General features: G+C 38.2%; 2 protein-coding genes across 2 annotated transcripts; one reads left to right on the top strand and one right to left on the bottom strand.

The window, feature by feature from the left end:
* The first annotated feature begins 1,124 nt into the window (after window positions 1-1,124).
* Window positions 1,125-3,689, top strand: LOC116336365 (macrophage mannose receptor 1-like). The gene is made up of 4 exons (XM_039600805.1): window positions 1,125-1,219; window positions 1,452-1,838; window positions 2,293-2,520; window positions 3,275-3,689. The coding sequence occupies exons 1-4, from the start codon at window positions 1,186-1,188 to the stop codon at window positions 3,619-3,621; spliced, it is 996 nt and encodes a 331-aa protein (XP_039456739.1). The 5' UTR covers window positions 1,125-1,185; the 3' UTR covers window positions 3,622-3,689.
* Window positions 3,690-10,920: 7,231 nt separating this feature from the next.
* ttc22 (tetratricopeptide repeat domain 22) lies at window positions 10,921-18,940 on the bottom strand. The gene is made up of 8 exons (XM_031760224.2): window positions 18,587-18,940; window positions 15,758-16,058; window positions 15,292-15,347; window positions 15,098-15,213; window positions 14,201-14,319; window positions 13,440-13,601; window positions 13,153-13,305; window positions 10,921-13,070 (listed from the first exon to the last, which is right to left on the bottom strand). The coding sequence occupies exons 1-8, from the start codon at window positions 18,856-18,858 to the stop codon at window positions 12,531-12,533; spliced, it is 1,719 nt and encodes a 572-aa protein (XP_031616084.1). The 5' UTR covers window positions 18,859-18,940; the 3' UTR covers window positions 10,921-12,530.
* Between the last annotated feature and the right edge of the window lie 3,002 nt (window positions 18,941-21,942).

Genomic DNA, 21,942 nt, shown 5'->3' with positions numbered 1-21,942 from the left:
TCATTTTTATGCTTTTCAGAGAGAAATAGACAAATATATTACAATCATATAGTAAAAAACCAGGAGGGTTTTATGATTGAGCTCCCATCTTTTTGTTTCTTTTTTAGTTATTTTCAATTAATGGACGCCATAAGTCCAACAAATGGAGCGAATGAGCAGAGTCAGTTCATGAAAATTATATCATCATAATCCAGGACGGGTAAAAAGATGGTAGCAACAAGCCTTTTCCTTGCAGTGAAAGGCTGCAAAAGGCTGCTTGTTTCTGTAACAGGTTGTTAAAATGTGACTTAAAGGGAAAATTACCATCAGTTACAAAACCTGATTGTATGAGGCCACAGTTTCAATAGAAATGCCTCGAGCAGATACAAGAAAGGGAAGTGCTGCATGGACTCATTTTAATTTGAGAACTACATGTCCTTGGATTCTGCATTTCTACATTTAAAAGCAGTCTGAGCTGACACAGCTTTGACTGTCTACAATCAACAGCTTTAATTGTTCAAAAACCCTGAAGAAGTCCCAACAGCAGGAAGGTTTTTAATTTAAAAAAAAAATTCCGGCTCTAAAGTACACCAACTGTTTGCTCTGCATTTCCTGCATATGATGTAAATATTATTATTATATTATGGCTCATATGACCCGCTCGGACGTCGTGTTTGAATATTTACATGCGTACCACAGGACTCTCTTTGTTGAAGCAGAGTGGGATATTTTATTAAGTGCAGTCTTCTTTAGTGCAACACGCAGAGGCATCGGAGCGAAGCACAGAAGAATAACCAGATGTAAGTTAAAACTTTGTAGTTGAAATTAAAATTTTTACCTACAATATTTATTTCTTCCTCATTTTCTGCTTAATATTAAAGCAGATTCACATTTTTAAAATGAAAAACATTTTTAGTTTTAGAATGAAAATGATTAGAATTTTTAAAGTAGGAATTCCCTTCATTTGTAATAATCTTTTTTTATGTAAAAGAAACTGGATCCAACCTTTAATTTCTTATTCATATTATTTAAAATTGTCCTGCTTGTTGTTGTTCCTGTTTACAGTTCGATTTTTTCATCCATCTTTTCCTCGTCTTCCTTAGAACTCATCATATTAACTCTGACAATGTTTTAACTTTCTTTTCTCTATTTCTGAAAAAAAAAATCAACACAATTAAAATCTTAGTTTCATCAAACAGAGGAAATATGCACCGGGGGCTTTTTCTGCTCATTCTGATGGGTAAGTCGATCATTTTAACATTAAAAACTGCAGATTTACTGCATCACTTCAGATTAATGAAGGTTTCTGTGAACTGCTCAAAAAACTTGTCAAATAACAACATCCAAAACACAGTTTCTATGAACAACCATGTGTGAGTAGTCTCTATGTGACCTCTGACCTCCTGATATAATTTTATTAACATTTTTGCCATCAGCAGATTTCTGAATAACTTGTGTTTTTTTGTTTTTAGGTCAGTGCTCCTTGTTTTTATGCCGGCACTATGAGTACTATTTTATTGAAGAGCCTAAAACTTGGGACGAAGCTCAGCGCTACTGTAGAGAAGGATATAAAGACCTGGCCACAGTGCCTAACATGAAATATATGGAGACACTGTACACAGATTCTACAGAGAATCAAGCAAACGCCTGGATTGGGCTGTACAGCATCTCAGGAAAAGAAAACAGGAGGTGGCACTGGTCTCTGCCAGGAGTGGAGTTCAATGCTGAGGAGATGAAATGGAGAGCAGGTGAACCTAATGATGCAGGCGGACATCTTGAGAACTGTGCAGTGATTGACAGCTCCAGTCAGTTGATGGATTTTGGTTGTTCTAATGATTTCACCTTTATCTGCTATAATGGTGAGAATATTGACAATAATTGTATTAATTAAACAATGTGTTTATATTTAAACATATCTACAGCTCATCTCTAATGAATATGAGAAGATGTGATAATTGGCTGCTGGTGTTTTAGCCACTGTGTGCTACCCTGTTCATTTGAATACCCGTCCTCCCACGGTGCTTTCTCTGCCTCTCATGTTACACCAGGACACTGTTCATTTGCGTTGCTGCGCCATCTCGTGGTGCCAAATGTCATTACACAAAATTACATACCAGAAAGTGTTTCTCTGCTACACAGAGCAAAGTCATCCTGAGCATAATGTCACAGCAGTGGTTATTCCCATAATGTTGATAGTTTAGTTTTGAAGGTTTCGAGCTATTTTAAGTTGTGTCTTTAGAAAATCAATTTAAAGATACATTTAAAGATAGAAATGTACATTTCTGCTGAGTCTTGTCTTTCTTTATTCCACAGAACAAAACACATCACTCAATTTCATTGACAATAAAAAAAAGTGGCGTGAGGCTCAGAGCTACTGCAGAGAGCACCACACAGACCTGGCCAGTGGAGCAGAACAGTTAAACGAAGCAGTCAGTAAATTTAAGAGTTCTGATGAACCACTATTATGGATCGGCCTGTTCAGGGACACCTGGAGGTGGTCAGATGGGAGTAATTATTCTTACAGACACTGGAGAGATGTTGGTGAGTTACCTGAAGAGCTGTCTGAATCTGACAGAGGCACCAGGAAATGTGCGATGACTGAATTAAAGAAAGAAGGAAAATGGAAAGCTGATGATTGTAACACCAGGAAACCTTTCTTCTGCTATGGTGATGGTGAGATTTACAAAGATTCATCTTTCACATCTGGTTTCTGTCAATTTTCTTACTGAAGGAATAAATGTTAAAGCCAAACTAATCTTTCTTTTCTCAAAGAAAAAGTGTACATGAAGTGGCTGGTATATGTTTCATCATCAGACTAAATAATGCAAGCTGTTATGGAGATAGAGCTATACCCCAAAAACATAACGCAGCCTCCTTTTATTAGGAACCTGAGTCACACTGGTCATATTAGTTTCTGAGTGTGGGTATCGCTACTGTTTCTCATAGGTCCTAGATTTACAGCTATAATGAGAAATAATTCTTGTTTCTAAATCCTCCTGATAAAAGAAAATTAAATATTTTTAAAAAGGCTAATTTAAATTTAAATAATAAGACTTTAATAAAGTAAATCAGGAAAAGTAAAAATTCTAAATTGGAAAAACTTAAAGCAGAAAATTTAAAAATATGTCAAACTGTCCAACTCTTATTTATATGAAATTTGTGACTTGTTTTATTGTTTGTTTTTTCTTTTGTTTGTTCTTCACATTTTTTTGTATTTGAGGCAAAAACAAACAAACAAACAACTGCAACCTGATTTCATTTAATTTGAACTGAACATGTGTTTGTTTCATGGCAGAAAAGTTTATCCTGATCAATGAAAGCAAAAATTGGGACGAGGCTGTAAAGTACTGCAGAGAGCACCATCGTGACCTGGTCTCCATCACAAGCCTTGAACAGCAGGAACTGGTGCAAGAGAAAGCCAAGAATGCCAACACATCCCACATCTGGCTGGGACTGCGCTACAGCTGTGCTCTTGATCTGTGGTTCTGGGTCAATGACCAGCTTGTCTGCTATAAGAACTGGGCCAATGAGACAGACACTGGAGACTGTAACCTGGCTGTAGCCATGGAGACAGGAGGAGAACATAAATGGTTCAAGAAAAATGACACAGAGATGTTTAACTTCATCTGTTCTTTATCATAGGCTTTGAAACCATGCTAACTTAAAGTTCTATTAAGTGTTGCAGTCACACTTACTATATTTTTCCTTTATCCAGGCTAGATATTGATGGGATATAACAACAAGAAGCACTCTGAGTGCAAACCTCCACCAACGCAGCTCACCCTGCGCAGGATTTTTTTTAATAGAATAACACCGGATTTTGCATGTACTTACTTTGTTTTTGTTTTTTTCTGTTTTTAAATGTACTAAGAAGTTTTTAGTGCAGTTAATATATATATATACATACACACACACACACACACATATATACATATATATATATGTGTGTGTGTGTGTGTGTTATTTTTTAAAGATTTATGTCACCCATTCATTTTTGTTGTTAATAACAAAGATACATGCAGTTGTGAACTGCAAACCTAAGTGCAGTTATCTATAATGCACATATTATGTTATAATGAAAGGATAGAAATAACAAACAGCTACTTCCTCCATAGGGGACTCTCCAGAGAGACATCATACACACTTGTTTCTGCAACCTATGTGTCTGGTGTCAGATTGTGAATATTTGCTGAATTATGCTACTTTTTTGAAACTGTCAACTTTATGTGAAATGTGAGAAAAAAATAAAAAATAAAAATAAGCAAAACAAAATGAGTTAATTTATTGGATACATTCACATTTGCCAAATTCTTAGTTGGATTTTAAAGCCAGCCTAAAATAAATGTGCATAAAAGTAACTAATGTGTTTGCACCTCTTTAATATTAACACAGCAGAGAGTCAAAAAATGAACCTTTTTACTAGTAATAAAAGCTGTCGGATGAACGTTAGGTATCATTTGAAAATAAATTAGCAAAGATCATTATTTATTCTGAAGGAATAAACAATTGTAAATGTTTCTTAAAAATCTGAAGTTTAAATTTTTTTTTTCAAAATACATCTCAAAAGGTAAAAAAAAAAAAAAAAAAAAAAAACTCATTCACCTATTTTAGTTTCATTATATGTAGCCTCAATAGAAGAAACCACTGGTTTTGGGGGGGTGGTTGATCCAAAGTACACCATCGTGTTTGCCCTGCATTCAATGATATGATGCAAATATTGTTATTATAGCACTGTTTGTATGATGATATCCAAATGCACACAATAAAATCCTCTTTACTGGAGCAGAATGGAATATTTCACTGAGTGCAGACTTCATTAGTATAGCACACAGAGACACATCATGAGTGTCTCTGTGTGCTCATCAGAGTTAAACCACACTGACATGTTTTTCTATGGACTGACTGAACATTTGTGTAAATGGTGCCTCTTCTGAGTGGAAAAAGGTGACCACTATGATAGTATTGGGTTAAAAATATTTACCTCTTAAAAATTTCCAGCAACAGCTGTCAGCCATAATTTAACCGTTGACTGCCCATCCACAATTTTTTTTCTCTGTATATTCTCAAAAGAATTCCTGGAAAGAAATGTTTTATAATAATTTTAAACTAAGGTTGATGACACAAATAAACTCTGTCCAGCGTGTTGGATTGTAAACTTTCCATACGTCTTTAGTTACATGCTACTTTCTGTTACTACTAGTATTCAAACTGTGTCAGCATTATTAAGAAGTTTTAGTTAAAATAGATATGAACACATCTAGAACACAGAAAAGTGTTCTAGATTTAAGAGTATAAAATTAAATATCAGCATGAATTTAGTTTATCTTCTACACAAATACTTTCTTGTTGTTTAACTTGTTGGTCAGTTTTCAGAATGACCACAACCACAACCACAAAGAAAAACAAATCTCAAGCATTAAAAACATTCATTTAATTTAATCTTTTATCATTGATCTAACAGAAAGGATGCTTTTAGTTGTGTCTTTCAGCATGTCAAACAGCAGGTTTGGCCGCTTCTCTGTCCTGTTTCCCATTATATTATGTAAATATTGTTATTATATTGCCTTGTGTTTGGCTAGCTTAGACTTCTTGTTTGCATATTCAAATCCATTCAACAGAGTCTTCTTTGTTGGAGCAGGATGAGAAACTTTATTGAATGCAGCCTTCATTAACACATCAAATAGAGACATCAGAGAGAAGCAAGGAAACACAAATAATCAAATATACATTAAAACTTTGCATTGCTTTTTAAAATTTATAATATAGAGGTTGAAGTTTAAAGTAGTTCTTCTTTCTTTCATTGTTCAAAATTAGATTTTTTTTCATATAGTTTCCACAGAGTAAGAGCACTGTAATTAGTCAGAGATTGTTGAAGCATTTATTTGTCTAATCTTCTTTGTTTATACTTAGCTGCATTATTTTAATCTATATGTTTGTTCTTTTGTGTTTACAGTTTCCATATTTCTGTCATGGTCCTGCATCGGTGACCCAGCGTTTTGTGTTGTTTATTATTAATAGTCTTTGCTTTTGTCTTATTTAGAATCTCTAGTCTTTGGTTTCAGTGTTATTTAGACTGCTTAGTCCTTTGGTTTCTGTCTCTGTGTTCCACGTTTGCTGTGCCCTTTGTCAAGTCTGCGTCTCTGTGTTAGTTTCCTCTTTTACTTTGACAGTCTGTGTTCTGTGTCAGTGTATTCTGTTTTGCTTCCTGTCTTGTAATGTCCGATTAGTCACAACTGTGTCCAGCTTTTATTGATCCATGACAAAAATGACAATAACATTTACAGTTAAAATATTAGTTTCAAAAAACAGGCAGTGCTGGATTGCCTGCTCATTCTGATGGGCAAGTAGATCATTTTACCAATAAAAATTACATATTTGAATCACCTTAAATTGTGTAGGCAACAGCTCACAAAACCTGTCAGATCTTAACATTCAAACCTTAATTTATAAGCTTCAGCTGTAAATTCATCGGTCCACTCTCTTTGGCTTGTCCAGTTCAGGGTGGGAGGGGGGCTGGAGCCTATCCCAGCTGGGAATAACTGGCGGGGTATGCACTGCCAATCGGTCACAGGGCTAAGACAGACTGATGACCATTCACACTTACATTCACAACTGTGGGCAACTTAGAATCACCAGTTAACCCAGTGGTTCCCAAAGTGTGGGGCCCGCCCCCTAGGGGGGGCGCAGAGCTATTGCAGGGGGGGCGCGGCATGAAAAGGGGAAAAAAACAAAAACAAAAACAACGCTTGGACACTGCTAGCACGGGGCGCCCACACAAACGCAAAGCAGGAGATGAAGCATCGCTGAATATGTTTCCAAACCAACTTCATTCTAAGCCAAAGACTAGAAAATATGGTGAAGCATATCTTCCCTTTGGCTTCACCTGCACAAGTGCTGAGGTAGGTCTCCCTGCAGAATTAGTTTTCCCTGCATCGGGAGCAGCGCTGGGCTGTTCAAATCACGGACAAACAGTATCCCACAGTTGTTTATGTTTTTGAACCCATTTTGTAGAGGGTTTTTTGAAAATGTATTGATAGCAATGTTGAACATTATTACACAGGAAAAAAACAACTACATGTAAAATAATTACACCGTGATGCCTCTGCCTTTCTAAATGCAGGGACAGTAATGACCTGTATATGTAAGCCTGTAAAACCTGCAGATAGTCAGATTAACAGTAACAGTATTTTCTCTCTATCTGCCATTCTGCAATTCATCTCATGTAAACAATAACGTGGCGCACAGTGGGACGTGAAAAAGGCACATACCTTTGACGTTGCGTGACAAACTCTGTATTCCTTGTCCACACGTAAACGCAAAAAAAAGGAGTTTTAAAAAATCTCCGTTCTCGGTGATTCGATACGCCGTTTACATCTGCCCGAAACAGCTGCGCGTTCAAAAATACCCGTGTAGGTGCGGACGGAGCGTAAAAGAGTTGGTAGTTTATTTTCTTACTACCTGTAATTTATTGCAGATTATTTGTATTTGCTTAATTGTTTAATAAATGTTTGAGGTGTGAAATAAACCGCAATGGAGCAAAATATGGGTGGTGTGGTTGAAGGATGTGTTTGTGCGTGTGCGTGCGTGTGCGTGCGCGCGTGCACGCGCGGGGGTGGGGGGGCGCGAACATTTTTCTTGTTAAACAAGGGGGGCCCAGCAAAAAAAGTTTGGGAACCACTGAGTTAACCTAACCATACTGACTATACATCTCCACCCAAGACCTTGCTGTGAGCCAACATTGGTAACCACAGAGTAACTGTGTTGCAGTAAATTCAGTCATGGGATAAATGTATTGCTCCAGAAGTGTGTTCCTTTCTCAGATTTACTTCATAATTAGGTATGAAATCGAATTTTAGTTTTTAAAGTAAAACATTTTCAAGTGAAATTTTCTGTATTTACTTGCTGGATAGCTAACAGGGAATGGTTTCCTTCTGTTCCTTCCTACAAAACTCAGGTTATGCTCAGTTTCCAGTACATGTAGTAGTCCATAGTTCCAGCCCAAATAATAAACCAAAAACACAGAGAGATATAAACAGATGATGCAACAAAGGAAAGATGGCTTTTAACACAGTCAAGCATCCCATATGGAAAAGAAATAGAAAAAACTTATAAAACACTTGAATCAAATGTGGCCTACTTCATATAGTGAATCATATAAGGCTTACATGATTTACTCATGAAAGTGGCCACTTTCATATATTGTTTTAGGAAGTATCCAAAACATACAAGTTTCATTTATATAATTTTTCTAGGGATCTTATATCTGTTTTCACTCTTGTATGCTTTTCATACAAGTTTCACACAAGACAGATACAAACTTTATAAGTTTCTTTCTTTTCTATATGGGATAGGACAGCTGTGATCTGAGTCAGACAGGCTCTCTCCCTCTCACACACACACACACACACACACACACACACACACACACACACACACACACACACACACACGCCATGAAAGATAATCGGGGAAGTGGATACAGCTGGAAGAACAGGACACAGGTGTAGACAATTAAGACAAGGTGGAACCAAGACAACAGAAAACCAGCTAAGAAAACAGGAAATTACCCAAAAGATAAGAGATGATTACTGAATGTAATATGATGGGAACACTGGTGTAACTAAACACCAGTAACAAACACCACAGAAAGCTCAAATAACACATAACACAGGCTTCTTCTCACCATCAGTGACAGTGATGCTATTCTAACATCGAGCTTGCCAAGAATTGCAGCTTAATATTTACTTTCCTTTCAAGTTCTTCATCATTAGAGACAAAAAAAAGATTTTACTCTGATTTATTTGTTTATTGTGTCTGATTGAGAGATACATACACGCACACATTAGTAGCCATAAGATTTATGGCCAGGTAGATGAATAACAGTCATAATATTAACTTTGTACCCAAACATAATTCAGCAGTGCAGTACAATTTTCAAATAGTTGAATCATAATTACATTACATCGCATTTTTTTGGTTTTAAATAAAAATTTTTGTTTGGACAACAGAAAGTTGCTAAAACTCTTTATTATAACAGAAAGTAAGAGAAAGGGGAATACGTAAGTACATGAGGTGCATATATTTTAATTTCGTACTTTTTGGTTACAATTACTTTCCACCAGTGGCTCCAGGTTGTGTAGTCACAGGATTTTGAGATAGCACTGTAGAGCTATTCTTACGACGTTTTAGCTCACGATTAATCTGACACCAGACACATAGGTTGCAGAAACAAGTGTGTATGATGTCTCTCTGGAGAGTCCCCTATGGAGGAAGTAGCTGTTTGTTATTTCTATCCTTTAATTATAACATAATATTTGCATTATAGATAACTGCACTTAGGTTTGCAGTGTTACACTGAAGGTGTTTTTTCACATTCTTGGTTGTTTATTAAAAGTTTTTTGTGTAAAGATTTTTATAAATATGCATTTCTAGATGAAGAAATGCATATCTTATAAATGATATCTGTTTTAAAAAAAATTTAAAATTGTTTTATTGGTGTCATACCTCAATTCCATATTTCTTTCTCATGGTAATCCTGAATGACAAGGCTACAGGAGCAACAAACAATGGTATCCCCAGGATCGATAGTGCCCCAGGGGAGCAGCATTTTGAATTAATTGAAGGCTTTTCAGGGAGTTTTTAGGACATCCTGATAATAATGATTTACAGTAGTCAAGCCTGGAAGTAATAAATGCATGAACTAGTCTTTCAGCGTCACTCTGAGACAGGATATTTCTAATTTTAGAGATGTTGCACAAATGGAAGAAAGCACCTATTTGTTTAATATGCAGTCAACAACACATTTGGCACACCTGCAGAAATATAAACCCATGGACACATGAGTCCTAAAGTACATTATTGTTTTAACCCTTTTTTTGGCAATAATTCTGGTTCTACAACATTGTTTTTGCCAAGTGATTGTATAATACAAAAGGCAAAGAAGGCACGTTCTTTCATATTTACCTGACTTCACAACAACATACCCAGCTTTGGCAGGTACGTTTCTTTTTTGTGTTTCTTCATAAGAAATGTTATGTATTGTGATTGCTATTGAAAGATATAAAGCAGTATATAGTACTAGCATAAAGCATTAAGTAGTTTTTAAAACATGCTTAGGGCCTGTAACTGATGTCCATTGGCAATGTGTGTAGATTTTGTGTTTTTGTCTTTAAAACTTAACATTGGCATTTATGTATTTCAACTGTAGAAGACAGCAGGTTGGGGTTTTTTTCTGTTTTAATGTTGTTACTATGCATTTCATCATCCAAATCAATGTTCCGCATTTGAATCAACAATAAATATGTGCTGCTAAAAGTGACAATTTTGCTATTTAGGTGCTGTTGCTTGGTACTGATTCCTATGTATCGACAGGTAATTTGACTTTATTCTGTGACTAACATTCAACAACAATGGAAACACAACCATCGACAAACTAGAGTACCACCCTCTCTGACTGTTGTAAAGACATGACATCTTGTAAGCATCAACAACTCTCTATGTAATTGTTCGGCTACAGTATGTGTTGTCACTTAAATCATGTATTACGACGTAAAACTGTCGTTGTTTTGAGGCTGCTATGGTTTCTGGTGCTGCCCTTGCCTTGCCTGCACAGTTGCAGGACAGATAGGAGACCACCGCTGTGTCCCATTATGCGACATGTTCAGCACAGCTGTGATCTCAGCTATTGGGATACCAATTGTTGTACCTCCTGCTGTTTTAAAGACCTCTGACTCATCAAACACATTTGCAATAATAAAAACAATAAAAGGTCAAAGGCCTTATGATTAAGAATCAGACAAATTATAACACAAATCATTATCATAAATCTAACTTTTAAAAAAAGCAGAGTTAAAGTTTGTCTTTGCCTTAGCTTCACACGTATGTAGGTAAAATGTGTAATTATTACTCATTCAACGTTCAGTCTAGGTTTACTTTGTGACTTTCAGTCTTCTTGTTTATGATTTGATAGAACTAAAAGATTAATAACATTTTGAAATCTTTGTGCAGTTCTGTAACTTTTTTTCAGGTTGTTTTTGTCCTTCATGTAAGCTTCTGTCTTTCTGCACCGGCGCTCAACAAAAGAAGTTGTCAAATGAACTTAATAAAAGCATTTTTCCTTTTATGTAAAAATTTACAATGTGATTTTCCAACGGGGACTGAATTGTTTTATACTTTTGAATGAAATCCATCCTGAGCATCCTGTTATATGGAAAACATAAAATTCTGTAAACAAGTTCTCATGAGTCCCCAGTGTAGTGGCAGTGAAGTCAGTAGAGACGTCTGAAATGCGTCACGACAAACTCAAGGTTACGTGAACATATTTGAATAACAATGGAATGAAAATCCATTTTGGCTTCCACAGAAAGGTGGAGACTGCTTCAGCTGCTTTTGCAAATACATACAACCACTCACCTTCACACTGGACTCATTTTGATATCTTTGGCAAGACAAAAAAGAAAAAAAACATATATAAAGATTTTACCAATTTGTATCTTTTTAAAAAAAAACAAAAAAACAACTTTGGCAAAAATAATCTTTCCAATAATCTTCTTTCCAGACTCTTACTGTATCTGCCTGTAAGTATTTTTAAGTACAGAAGGTTACACCCCTAATTTAGAAATGTACTTTTCAAACATTGGGAAAAAAAAAAAACCTTAAGCCAGCTGTACTTTCCTTAACGGTCCTACAGAGTCCCAACATACATTTCTTTGTGATTTTATCCTTCAAACTGCAGCAGAATAAAGCAACAGGTTTGCTTTGTGTTATGTATATGTCATCATAACCTATTAATTTAACTACAAATTAATAGACATGTATTTATATTAAGGAAAATATCAACAATTACTGTGTCAACTGAATGCTTGCGCCCCCTCAAACCTCTGTCAGTATCATTCTTTTAACATTTGCTTAAACTTGGAGCGTCTCTCCTGCAGCCTCTTGAGCCTTCTTGGTGTTACAAACACTTCTGTTTTTTTCATGAGCCTTTTTTTGTAGGGGTGAAGAACTTTGCTTTACGCAGTGGTCCAAAATCTTGCAAAAGTGTTACTCAGGATTGAGATTCCACATCTGCAAGAGCTGGTGTATTAAGTGTTCCAAAAGTAATCATTTTATTAAATGCAATTTTAAATGTCTTATAAACACTTACATCACAATTCTCAAAGGCTACACTGGATACATACAAAGGATACATTGTTGCCAAATCTGTTTTTGGTACAACAATCTTATGGTATATACCCCCATCTGCAGGTCATTAGTGGTAAAACATCTACTAAGTGAGAGGTAGTGGGACAGTGTGTGGGTTTTGCAATAGCTACTCAAATAGCAGTAAGACTGCTTAAGATGTAAAACTATTCAGTTTGCGAATCACTCGAAAAAATACGATACTTTACAGGTCTCATCTTTTTAAAAAAAACAGAACGATAGATTAATCACAGTTTGGAGAAAACATCCTGTAAATGCTGTATAGACAGCGCTTAGTAAGAGTTGTTTATTTAAATACATGAAATGATGTTAAGTCATTCTTTAATAACTGTTCAAGCCATATCTTTGCTTCATGTTAATGAGACCGACCTAAAGACCAGTGGTCTCTTTTTAGCCAGCTGTTTAGGCACCACTGTATCCAGCAGCCTCCTCACTAGGTCCAGGCGTCCTGTCCTGATCAGAACCCTGGATAACTCTGTAACCTCTGCCATGTGTGTACTGTAAAGGCACCTCAGCTCAGCCTTCACTATGTCCTGAGAGTACCGCTCCTCTGCCTTGAGCACCCACATTTCCAGCTGAGTGATGACAATGCCAGGGTCAGGGTCTCCCTGCATGAACAGAGTCAGGAGAGCCTGTAAGAGGCAGCGCAGGGCTGTGGTGTCTCTGCTCCCTCGTTTCTCTAACTCCAGAGCTTTTTTGAAGCAGTCTACGGCATTCTGCTCCTCACCTTTCACAAGGAGGCAGCGTCCTCTGAGCACATGAAGGTCGGGTAAGCAGTCTCCCAGCTCAAACTTCAGAGCGTGGGACAAACTCACCAGGGCACAGTTTATTGCACTCTCATCCACCAAAAGGCTCTCCTGGAGTGCATCTACACCCATGTAGTAGTATACCTGAAATGAAAAACATCAACCTGAAAGCCTTGTTGGGACATGAAACACAGAATTTGATCAGCTTTGTACTTTATGCTTTTACCTGTGCCATCTCCAAATGTGTTCGAAGACAGGGGCGTACACCAAGCACTTTGTCTAAGTCTTTTCTAGCATCAATTAGCTTCTGTCGGTCTGGGATTCCACCATCACCAAGCTTTGCCTTCTCGAGGTCCCTCATGTACAGGATTATATTGATCTACACAGAGAACATGTTGTCCAAATATGTAAACTTCTTACATGTACTAGCCACTTTAAATTAATACAAATATTCTGGCCTTAAAAGGAGTTGTCAGAGCAAGACACTGAGTTGATTAGTCGTAGCTACAGTACCTTGGCACGGGTGCAGTAAGCCTGCCAGTTGAGTTCTGGATCTGGCAGCACATTTAGGGCCATATTGCAGATCCCTGTAGCCATGTCATGTTTACCCAGCAGAGAGAAGACTCTGGCCAGAAGGTTCAGGATGAATGCATCATCACTGGCCATATTTATAGCCTGGAAACACAGACAGATCTGTTATTATCACATCTTAAAAGGGAACAGTGCAGCAGAATTTCTTAAACAAAAGGAGCAATTAGTAAAAATGAGTTACTGACTAGTTCAGTTTTTAGTTGAATTAAAAAACCTTCTGTTGTCCTAGTGAGACACATATTTTTCAATCTTTTGAAAAATATCCAATAAAACACAGTTCACTTGCTGTCCCTCATTTTAGGTTTGACAGCATTTTAGTAGATAAAGGTGAATGGCTTAAACATGAATTGAGCTTCGGTTTGGGGAAAGCCTTGGAGGGGACTGGCAGCGGCTCCCAGGCCTGGCAGATCCCCATGCACTAAAAAGAAGTGAAGAAGTGAAAAAATTGAAAAGGGGAGGGAGCGTGGGGCACAAAAACGAACAGTTTGTAGAACTGGGGGAACATATATAGGTAAGAACCAGAAGGAGCGTGTTCGGAGGCGTGGTCCCGCTCCTGAAATTCAGATACTTTATCTCCAACAAGAGTCAGATGATAGGCTGATTGCAGAGGTTTAGTCCTAACAGTTGAAGGGAAAGTAATTGTTTTTGTCCTAGCTTGGTGAGAGGTGCATGAGTTAACTCACAGTTCCATAACAGGACAGAGGATCTGAAGCCGAGAAACCGCAGTCGTGTATGGACATGGGCACAGGGGAAAACTCCTTCTTCCTTTCTAACATGATGCCGACATAACACCAAGCTAGAGCTGATGGGAGAGATGAGGAGATTTGTTTTTTCAGCTTTTATTTTTTGTAAGTAGCATGTACTTCCTCCCTCTGTATTGAGGAAATAGACAAACAAACTTGCCTGTAGTTTTAACAAAATGATTTCAACAACAAAAACCAGTAGCTCATTGATATGGATAATACACCTTCACTCAAGTATTTGAAAGTTTCAAATGCTTAATTATTTCCCTTTTATACTATACATAACTTGCAATCACAAATAAATATATTTATTAATGTGATAACAATAATAATAATGAGACTGTTGGGACTGTGTTGAATGTTTTTCTCTTGTGAATAATCTTTCCCTTGTGCAATGACTGACTTTGACTTTCCAAATTGTTTGGGAATGACCTCTTCAGACTGACGAGCAGACAGAATTGGTTGTGTAAGATCATTGTTGATGTCATGATCTAATATGTTGTGTGCTGTTGTGTTAATCTGACACCTTTAAGGATCACATAAGGAACAGATTTGTATTTCTTTTTTCTCTCTGACTGGCATTTATCATGACTGTATTGATCTGTCTTTAGTTAGTTTGTATTATCACATTTTAAATACAAACACCTGTTTGTAAAATTATGCACAAACTAATACATTTATAATCAGTCTGATTATGTTATGATCAAGAACCTGGTATGGCCAGTCTTCATGAGCATCTTTAATATTTGATACTTTTTGCTGTACTGAAACTTGAACATCTGTAAGAACTGGTTCATGTAGTGAATTCATTTTGATACAATACTGTTACATGTTTACCTTTGTGCTGTGTTTTCTCAGATTCCAGTGTTTCTTTCAGAAATTTGAGTCCTTTATTGTAGTGTGAAAGTCTGGAGTACTCAGAATCCTCTTTGGTCTTTACTATGTTGTCCAGCCTGCAGACAGAAAATAACTTGAATATTTTCACACTATGTGGTGATAGTAATCTAAATCGTATCACCTTGGCCCTGTACCTTATGTAGATTGTTGCCATTTTAAAATACCAGCTTCGTTTTTCCTCTATTGGTATCTGAAAAACAGCACCACAAGTTAAGTTAAACCCCGCCTAAATCCTCTCTACAACGAGAAACAGTAATTTAAGAGCTCTTATCTGCTCCTAAATTTGTGATTTTAGACTACAAGAAAATAAAATGGCCTCATTGTCTTACTGTGGGTAATCTTTTGAGCATTGTCACATTCCTTCAGTTAATTCTTGTGGGCAAAATTAATCACTCAGTTAGTCAGCAATGATTTCAAAGCCATCTAATTACCAGTGTTGCGTGGTAAAATGCCATCCAGTAGAAAAGCTAGAATGATGTGAATGCTCACCATCTAACCAGTCATTATATCAGTGCTCCACTTTATCTTTACACTCTGCAATGTGATTCTTGGCAGTTAGCCATGTGTTGTCTCTTTATTTAAAATATTCATATCTCTCACCAGGTCACCCCCATAATGCAGGGCTCTGTTGTAAAAAGACAGTGCAGTGTTCAGTCGCTCTCTCAAGTCGTCGTCGCTGTCCAGCTCTACATCGTATGGAAAGACGTAGGCCTGCTCGACCAGGCAGCGTGCAGCCAGAATCCTGATCTCATCCTGAGAGGCCTCACTGCCATCCACGCCCATGAGGTTGGACACTTTGTCCACACACTCCCCTGCATCCAGTTCTCTTCCCAGCTTGTCGTACACGTAGCCCAGGTTGGCCCAGGCATTCAGATTCCCAGGGTCCTCTTTGCAAATGCTCCTGAAAGGCCAGAACACACAGACAGGGGGGCTTAGAAACAGGTCCAGATTAACATAAAGAGCTATCAGATCCAGGAGGGACTTCAAAACATTTAACACAGCATCTAACTAAAAAAATAAGAAATGGCAGCTGTGATTGAAGTTGGAATTTTAACTATAGAATTACCAGCTACTGCAGTTATAGCTATGTTGCAATGGGATAATTATCTTTTTTTTGCATTTTCGTGTTTCTTGTACTGTGCAGTAAAAACTGATAATTGTTGTAAAACTTTTGGATAGTTACAGTTGAACCATTAAAGCAACTTAGGACTCAGCAGCTCACTGTGCAGCTGGATACTGGACTTCCTGAGCAACAGACCCCAGAACATAAGAATGGGAGAGCACACCTCCTCCACCCTCATTCTGAATGTGGGTGTCCCACAGGGGTGTGTCCCCAGTTCCCTCTTATACTCACTTTTCACCCATGACTGTTCACCAATCCACACCAGTAACACCATTATAAAATTTGCTGATGACACCACTGTCATAGGACTGATCGACAACAACGAGCCTACAGAGAGGAGGTTCAGCATCTGAAGCAATGGTGTGACGACAACAACCTGCATCTGAACACAGCCAAGACCAAGGAGATGGTAATCGACTTCAGAAGAACAAAGCGATCTGAGCACTCTACCCTCTACATTGATGGGGAGGAGGTAGAAAGGGTAGAAAGCTTTAAGTTCCTCGGAGTCCACATCTCGGCCGACCTTACCTGGTCCACAAACATCTCCCACCAGGTAGGGAAAGCACAACAAAGGCTGTACTTCCTCAGGAAACTACGTCAGGCCCAATTACCCCAAAGACTGCTAGTAAACTTCTACCGCTCCACCATTGAGAGCCTTCTGACTTACTGCTGCACACTCTGGTTCAACTGCTGCACTGCGGAGGACAAGAGGAAACTGCAGCGGGTGGTGAGGGCAGCAGAGCGGGCAATCTGCACTTCACTAACCCCCCTCAGAGACATCTATACTGGCAGACTTCAGCAGAAAGCCAGCATCATCATCAAGGACCCCTCGCATCCTGGACACTCACTTTTTTCCCTCCTTCCCTCTGGTAAACGCTACAGGTCCATCAGGTCGAAGACAAACAGACTCAACAGAAGTTTTTACCCACAGGCTGTCAAACATGCCCTACCTCCACCCTGATTGGAGGATAACTGCACTGCCAACACTCATGGACATTACACCTTATTTATAAATCGTATTTCTGTTTATACTTCAATGCAAACAACACCCTTACCTCTTTAAACTGTATTTATGATATTGCACTCAATGTGCAATATCATCCCCCCACACACACACTCAATGTGCAATATCACTGATCACACTGCACCTCTCAATGCACCTGCTAGTTAGATGGAATGTATGTGTATGTACTGTATATAGATGTAAGCGTGTATGTGGAAATATGTGTGTGTACGCATGTACAGATGCAAATATGTATATATACATATATGTATGTATGTGCGTGTATGTTTGCAGGTGTATGTATAACTTGTACATATCTTTCTTGTGTAAATGTAAATTTGTCTGTTATTGTGTAAATACTTACGCTATTGTGTACTTCACACACATGGAGAGATGCCAAACTGCCTTTCACGGTTCTTGTAACAGTGACAATAAAAAGTTATTCTATTCTATTCTATTCTAGATCTGATTGATTCATTACTATAGGGGTGGACACAGACATTAAAACTACCTAGTCAATTGCTGTGCCAGTTGAATGACAGCTCCAGTTTAGTCTTTAAGTGAAATTTTACATAGCTTACATGAATAAAGTTCTCATAGTTGCAAAGATATTTAATCTAAACTATTTTTTTTAAGTACTCAAAGGACTAAGTGGTCTTTCCTTCATCCATCTAATGGATGGATGGATGGATGGATGGATGGATGGGTATCCACATTGGTATTATTGACAAAAACTGGCATTTCTGTCACCTGCAACTGTGAATAATGCCATCAACCAAATGCTGACGTGTTAATGTGACAAATGAGTATATCTGATTTTATTTACCAATCCTTATTAAAGATACTTTTGACTTGTCCCTTGTCACAAAGGGTTATAACAGCAGCTAATACCACATAGTTTTGTATTTGTGGCTGGAATTAAGCCAGTCTTCTGTTGCTTGCAGACAAATGGGTTCAACATGCAGCACCATAAATGTGTGACTGAATCATATGACAATAAAAGTGTCAATAAATAATAAAAACTGGACAATCAAGCGGCATTTTAATGTCAGAGGTCTGCAGAGAGCTAAGTTGCTTCAATTAAAAATAAAAATGTGTATAATGTTTTTTACATATATAAACCTTGTCATCTGACTGATGCTTCTATTCTGCACAAGGCAGCAAAAACAAAAGAAAGAAAAGAAAATGCAGTCAAGGTATCTGAAGAAATCATGTATTTACTGTGTATCAAATATCCTTCCTCTGACTCAGTGGATTTTCTGTATATTCTTCCTTAAAAAAAAAGATGGCAGTGAATATTCACCTGAATACTTCCTCAGCAGTGTCCAGCTGTTCCAGGTTAAAAGCCAGCAGGCCCAACAGATTTCGCACAGCATATTGCAAATACCCAACTTCTGCTTCCAGGTCAGCTCGCAGGCTTTCCTGTCTTAAATAAGTGTCCCGATGTCTCAGCTTCACTGGCCCAGTAGGATCACAGTTAAGATTTAGATCCAGGTGGAAGTGGCCAGGGATGTAGTCCATGTCCTCCATGAGAGACTCAATGTCCTCTGTGTTTTCCCTTTCTGTAGCCTCCATCTTCTCTTCTTTAAGAAACGTTAAAAATGCTAAAAAATAATCTTAACCAGTGTAATGGTTAAGGTAGCAGAAGATCCTACCTAAGAACACACCTTGTCCTCTTTAGTCGACTTTCACATAAGTCACTCTTGTACTCCAGGTTTGGACAGGTTGAACAGGTTAGGCTTGGGAGTGACTGGGAGTGGAAAAGAATGATAATTGAAGATAGTGTGAAGCTATTGAAAAAATATGTTTGCCCACCTTTTTATTCTTATTGCACAATCAGAATTCTTGAATACATGAAATCATCTATATTCATGCTTGTTGTCTGGAAATAAAACTGCCACACTTGTGAATTATTCGGCCATGTTTCTTTGCAGGCAGCACGGTGGCACGGTGGTTAGCACTGTGCCGCACAGCAAGAAGGTCCTGAGTTCAATTCCACCATCAGGCCGGGGTCTTTCTGTGTGGAGTTTGCATGTTCTCCCGTGTTTGCGTGGGTTCCCTCCGGTACTCCGCTTCCTCCCACCGTCCAAAGACATGCAGTTTGAGGGATAGGTTAATTGGATAATCCAAATTGTCACTAGGTGTGAATGTGAGCGTGAATGGTTGTTTGTCCCTGTGTGTTGGCCCTGCGACAGACTGGCGACCTGTCCAGGGCGTACCCTGCCTCTCGCCCTATGACAGCTGGGATAGGCTCCAGCGCCCCCCGCGACCCTGGAAAGGATAAGCGGAAGCGAATGGATGGATGGATGGATGGATGGATGTTTCTTTGCCTCATTTGTATGTGCGTGCGTGCGTCTGTGTGTGTCTATATGTGTCTGTATGATGTGTGTGGGTGTGTGTGTAGGTGGGTGCGTGGTAGGGTGTATTAAAAGTCCATCCTGACAGGATGATTTAATTTCTGACTTGAGTTTTGTAAAATCTTCCTTGTGTCTTTGTTTTGAGAGATATTTGAGATTCTTTAGCCCTCCCTCTAAGCCTGTTTTATCACACAGAAGAATGCGAGCCATCGTGCTCAGAGTGACTGAGGAAACAGTCAAACCCAGTCTGTGTTCTTAATCATTATTTGGGTAGTAAGTATGATTTGAAAATAGTATTTTTTCAGGACATAACAAAAAATGGTCAGTTATTTAAAAAAAACCAAAAAAAAGTGTGTGTATTGGAGATATGCAAATACCTTCAGCAGTCCAACAAAACCAGTGAATCACTGTAAATCCTCACCTTATCATTCTGTCTTTGAAAATCAGATAAAGATGTGGTGAGCACTTTCTGTTACTGCGTGCTCCTGCATACAACACCAAACTCTTCCACTAGAGGGTAAACTTGCTTTGTGATAAACCAGCCTGATGGTGCAACAAAAGGAGCATGCTGTGTTCGGAGTTACAGGACTTTACTGACACTGAGTGCAACATCACTTTTATCAGAGGAAAAAGTCTTATCAGATAACGTAGCTAAAGGAAAAGATCCAAGCTTGAAACAGCACAGGAATGAGTGTCATAGTTTCAGGATTAATAATAATGTATACTTTATTGATCCCCGTGGGGAAATTACTCTCTCTGCATTTGACCCATTCACTCAGTGAAGCAGTGGGCAGCCACTAAGCAGGAGCACCGGGGAGCAGTGCTTAGGTATGATACCTTGCTCAGGGATACCTCAGGGTAGCTGTTCGGTGGATTCGAACCCCCCAATCTTCCAATCATGGGGCGACCACTAGTATTTTATAATACGGAGGCTCGCTTTTATTATAGTACACGAGTTCTAGCTAGAGTTTTTTTCATACCTTGTGTCAATTTTACTTCCTTCTTTGCAGTTGTCTTGATTACTTTCACCATGTCTCTTTGTTATCCTGTTTCTCATTCCCAGTCAACCCTCAGTGTATAACTAGTCTATGCTCTTTGTTGTGTTATATTCCTGTTGTGCCTCCCTTTTTGTAGTCTTTGTGATCTAAACTGTTTGTTTAACCCTTTGTACTCTGTTTTGTTGGATGTCTGTTTTTTGTGAAAGTAAATTCCAGTAGTAACAAATCAATATTTAACAGGAACAATAAAAATTTAAGACACTCAGGAAGAGCTAAAGTTAAATAAACTTTATGAGTTTATGAGTATTTTTTATCATAAACTGAGTGAAGTTTGATATGACAGCTTTACCAAATTCGGTTTTGCAGGTTTCCCTCGGGATCAGGGGTCACATTTGTGGAAAATGTACAGTACATGTCTGGTGTTGTAATGGTATTTCACCACTCCTCGTAGTGGCCAGTGTTAGACTGCGAAATAAGCAAACATTAAAATCATTTGCTGTGGTTCTGAATTGCAGCACTTTTGAAAAACAAAGAGGGAGCGTTTACACAAAGGTCAGCGAGCAAACTATCCGCAGTCCTAAACATGCAGATTTTAGCTTGACTGGAAACTTGAGCGCTTGAGGCGAACCCACGCAAATAAAGAAAGAACATTCAAACCCACATGCAAAGGCCTCAGTCAGGTTTATACAGTGCTGCTGCCTCTGAACAACCTATCAGAAAGTGTTGTATAATGTGCATTTGGTACTGTAGATCTGCCTCAGTGGGCAGCCCTTTTTTCCATTCGTACCACGTGGGTGTGCAGAAATCTGAATTTTCTGCTCTCAGCAACCGTTGCCATGGCGGTCATCATGGATACCAGGCTGATAGCATGGCAACATAATGATTACAGATGCCTGTTTGTATGACTGTACGCCCTAAAGAACCGCAATTTAAAGGCATTTCTGTCGTAAATGATCACATTATAGTGATAAATTTTGAATTCTCATTTAACAAACACAAAGAGGTTTATAATAGTGACCTGACCCCCCGAGAACATCCGTCTGGCTTTTGTTGTTTACTCCCACCTAAAGTGAGATTATAATTAATGTCTCAAATGCAACGTGTTTTGCTTGTAGACTAACACCCTGTTAACCTCCTTAATTGTTTTGATGTCAATCTTAACCTCACGCACAGACAGTGTATTATGACTGACATATGCAAAACCAACACTCAGCCTGACAAACAGCATCACATTTTTGCACAAAGCAACATTCATTCGAATATAACATTTTTTGTGAAAGCTGCACCTATACATTTGTGTTTAC

Source organism: Oreochromis aureus, linkage group 17, assembly GCF_013358895.1.
Source record: "Oreochromis aureus strain Israel breed Guangdong linkage group 17, ZZ_aureus, whole genome shotgun sequence".
Lineage (NCBI taxonomy): Eukaryota > Metazoa > Chordata > Actinopteri > Cichliformes > Cichlidae > Oreochromis > Oreochromis aureus.
This window is presented reverse-complemented; position numbering and strand designations above follow the sequence as displayed.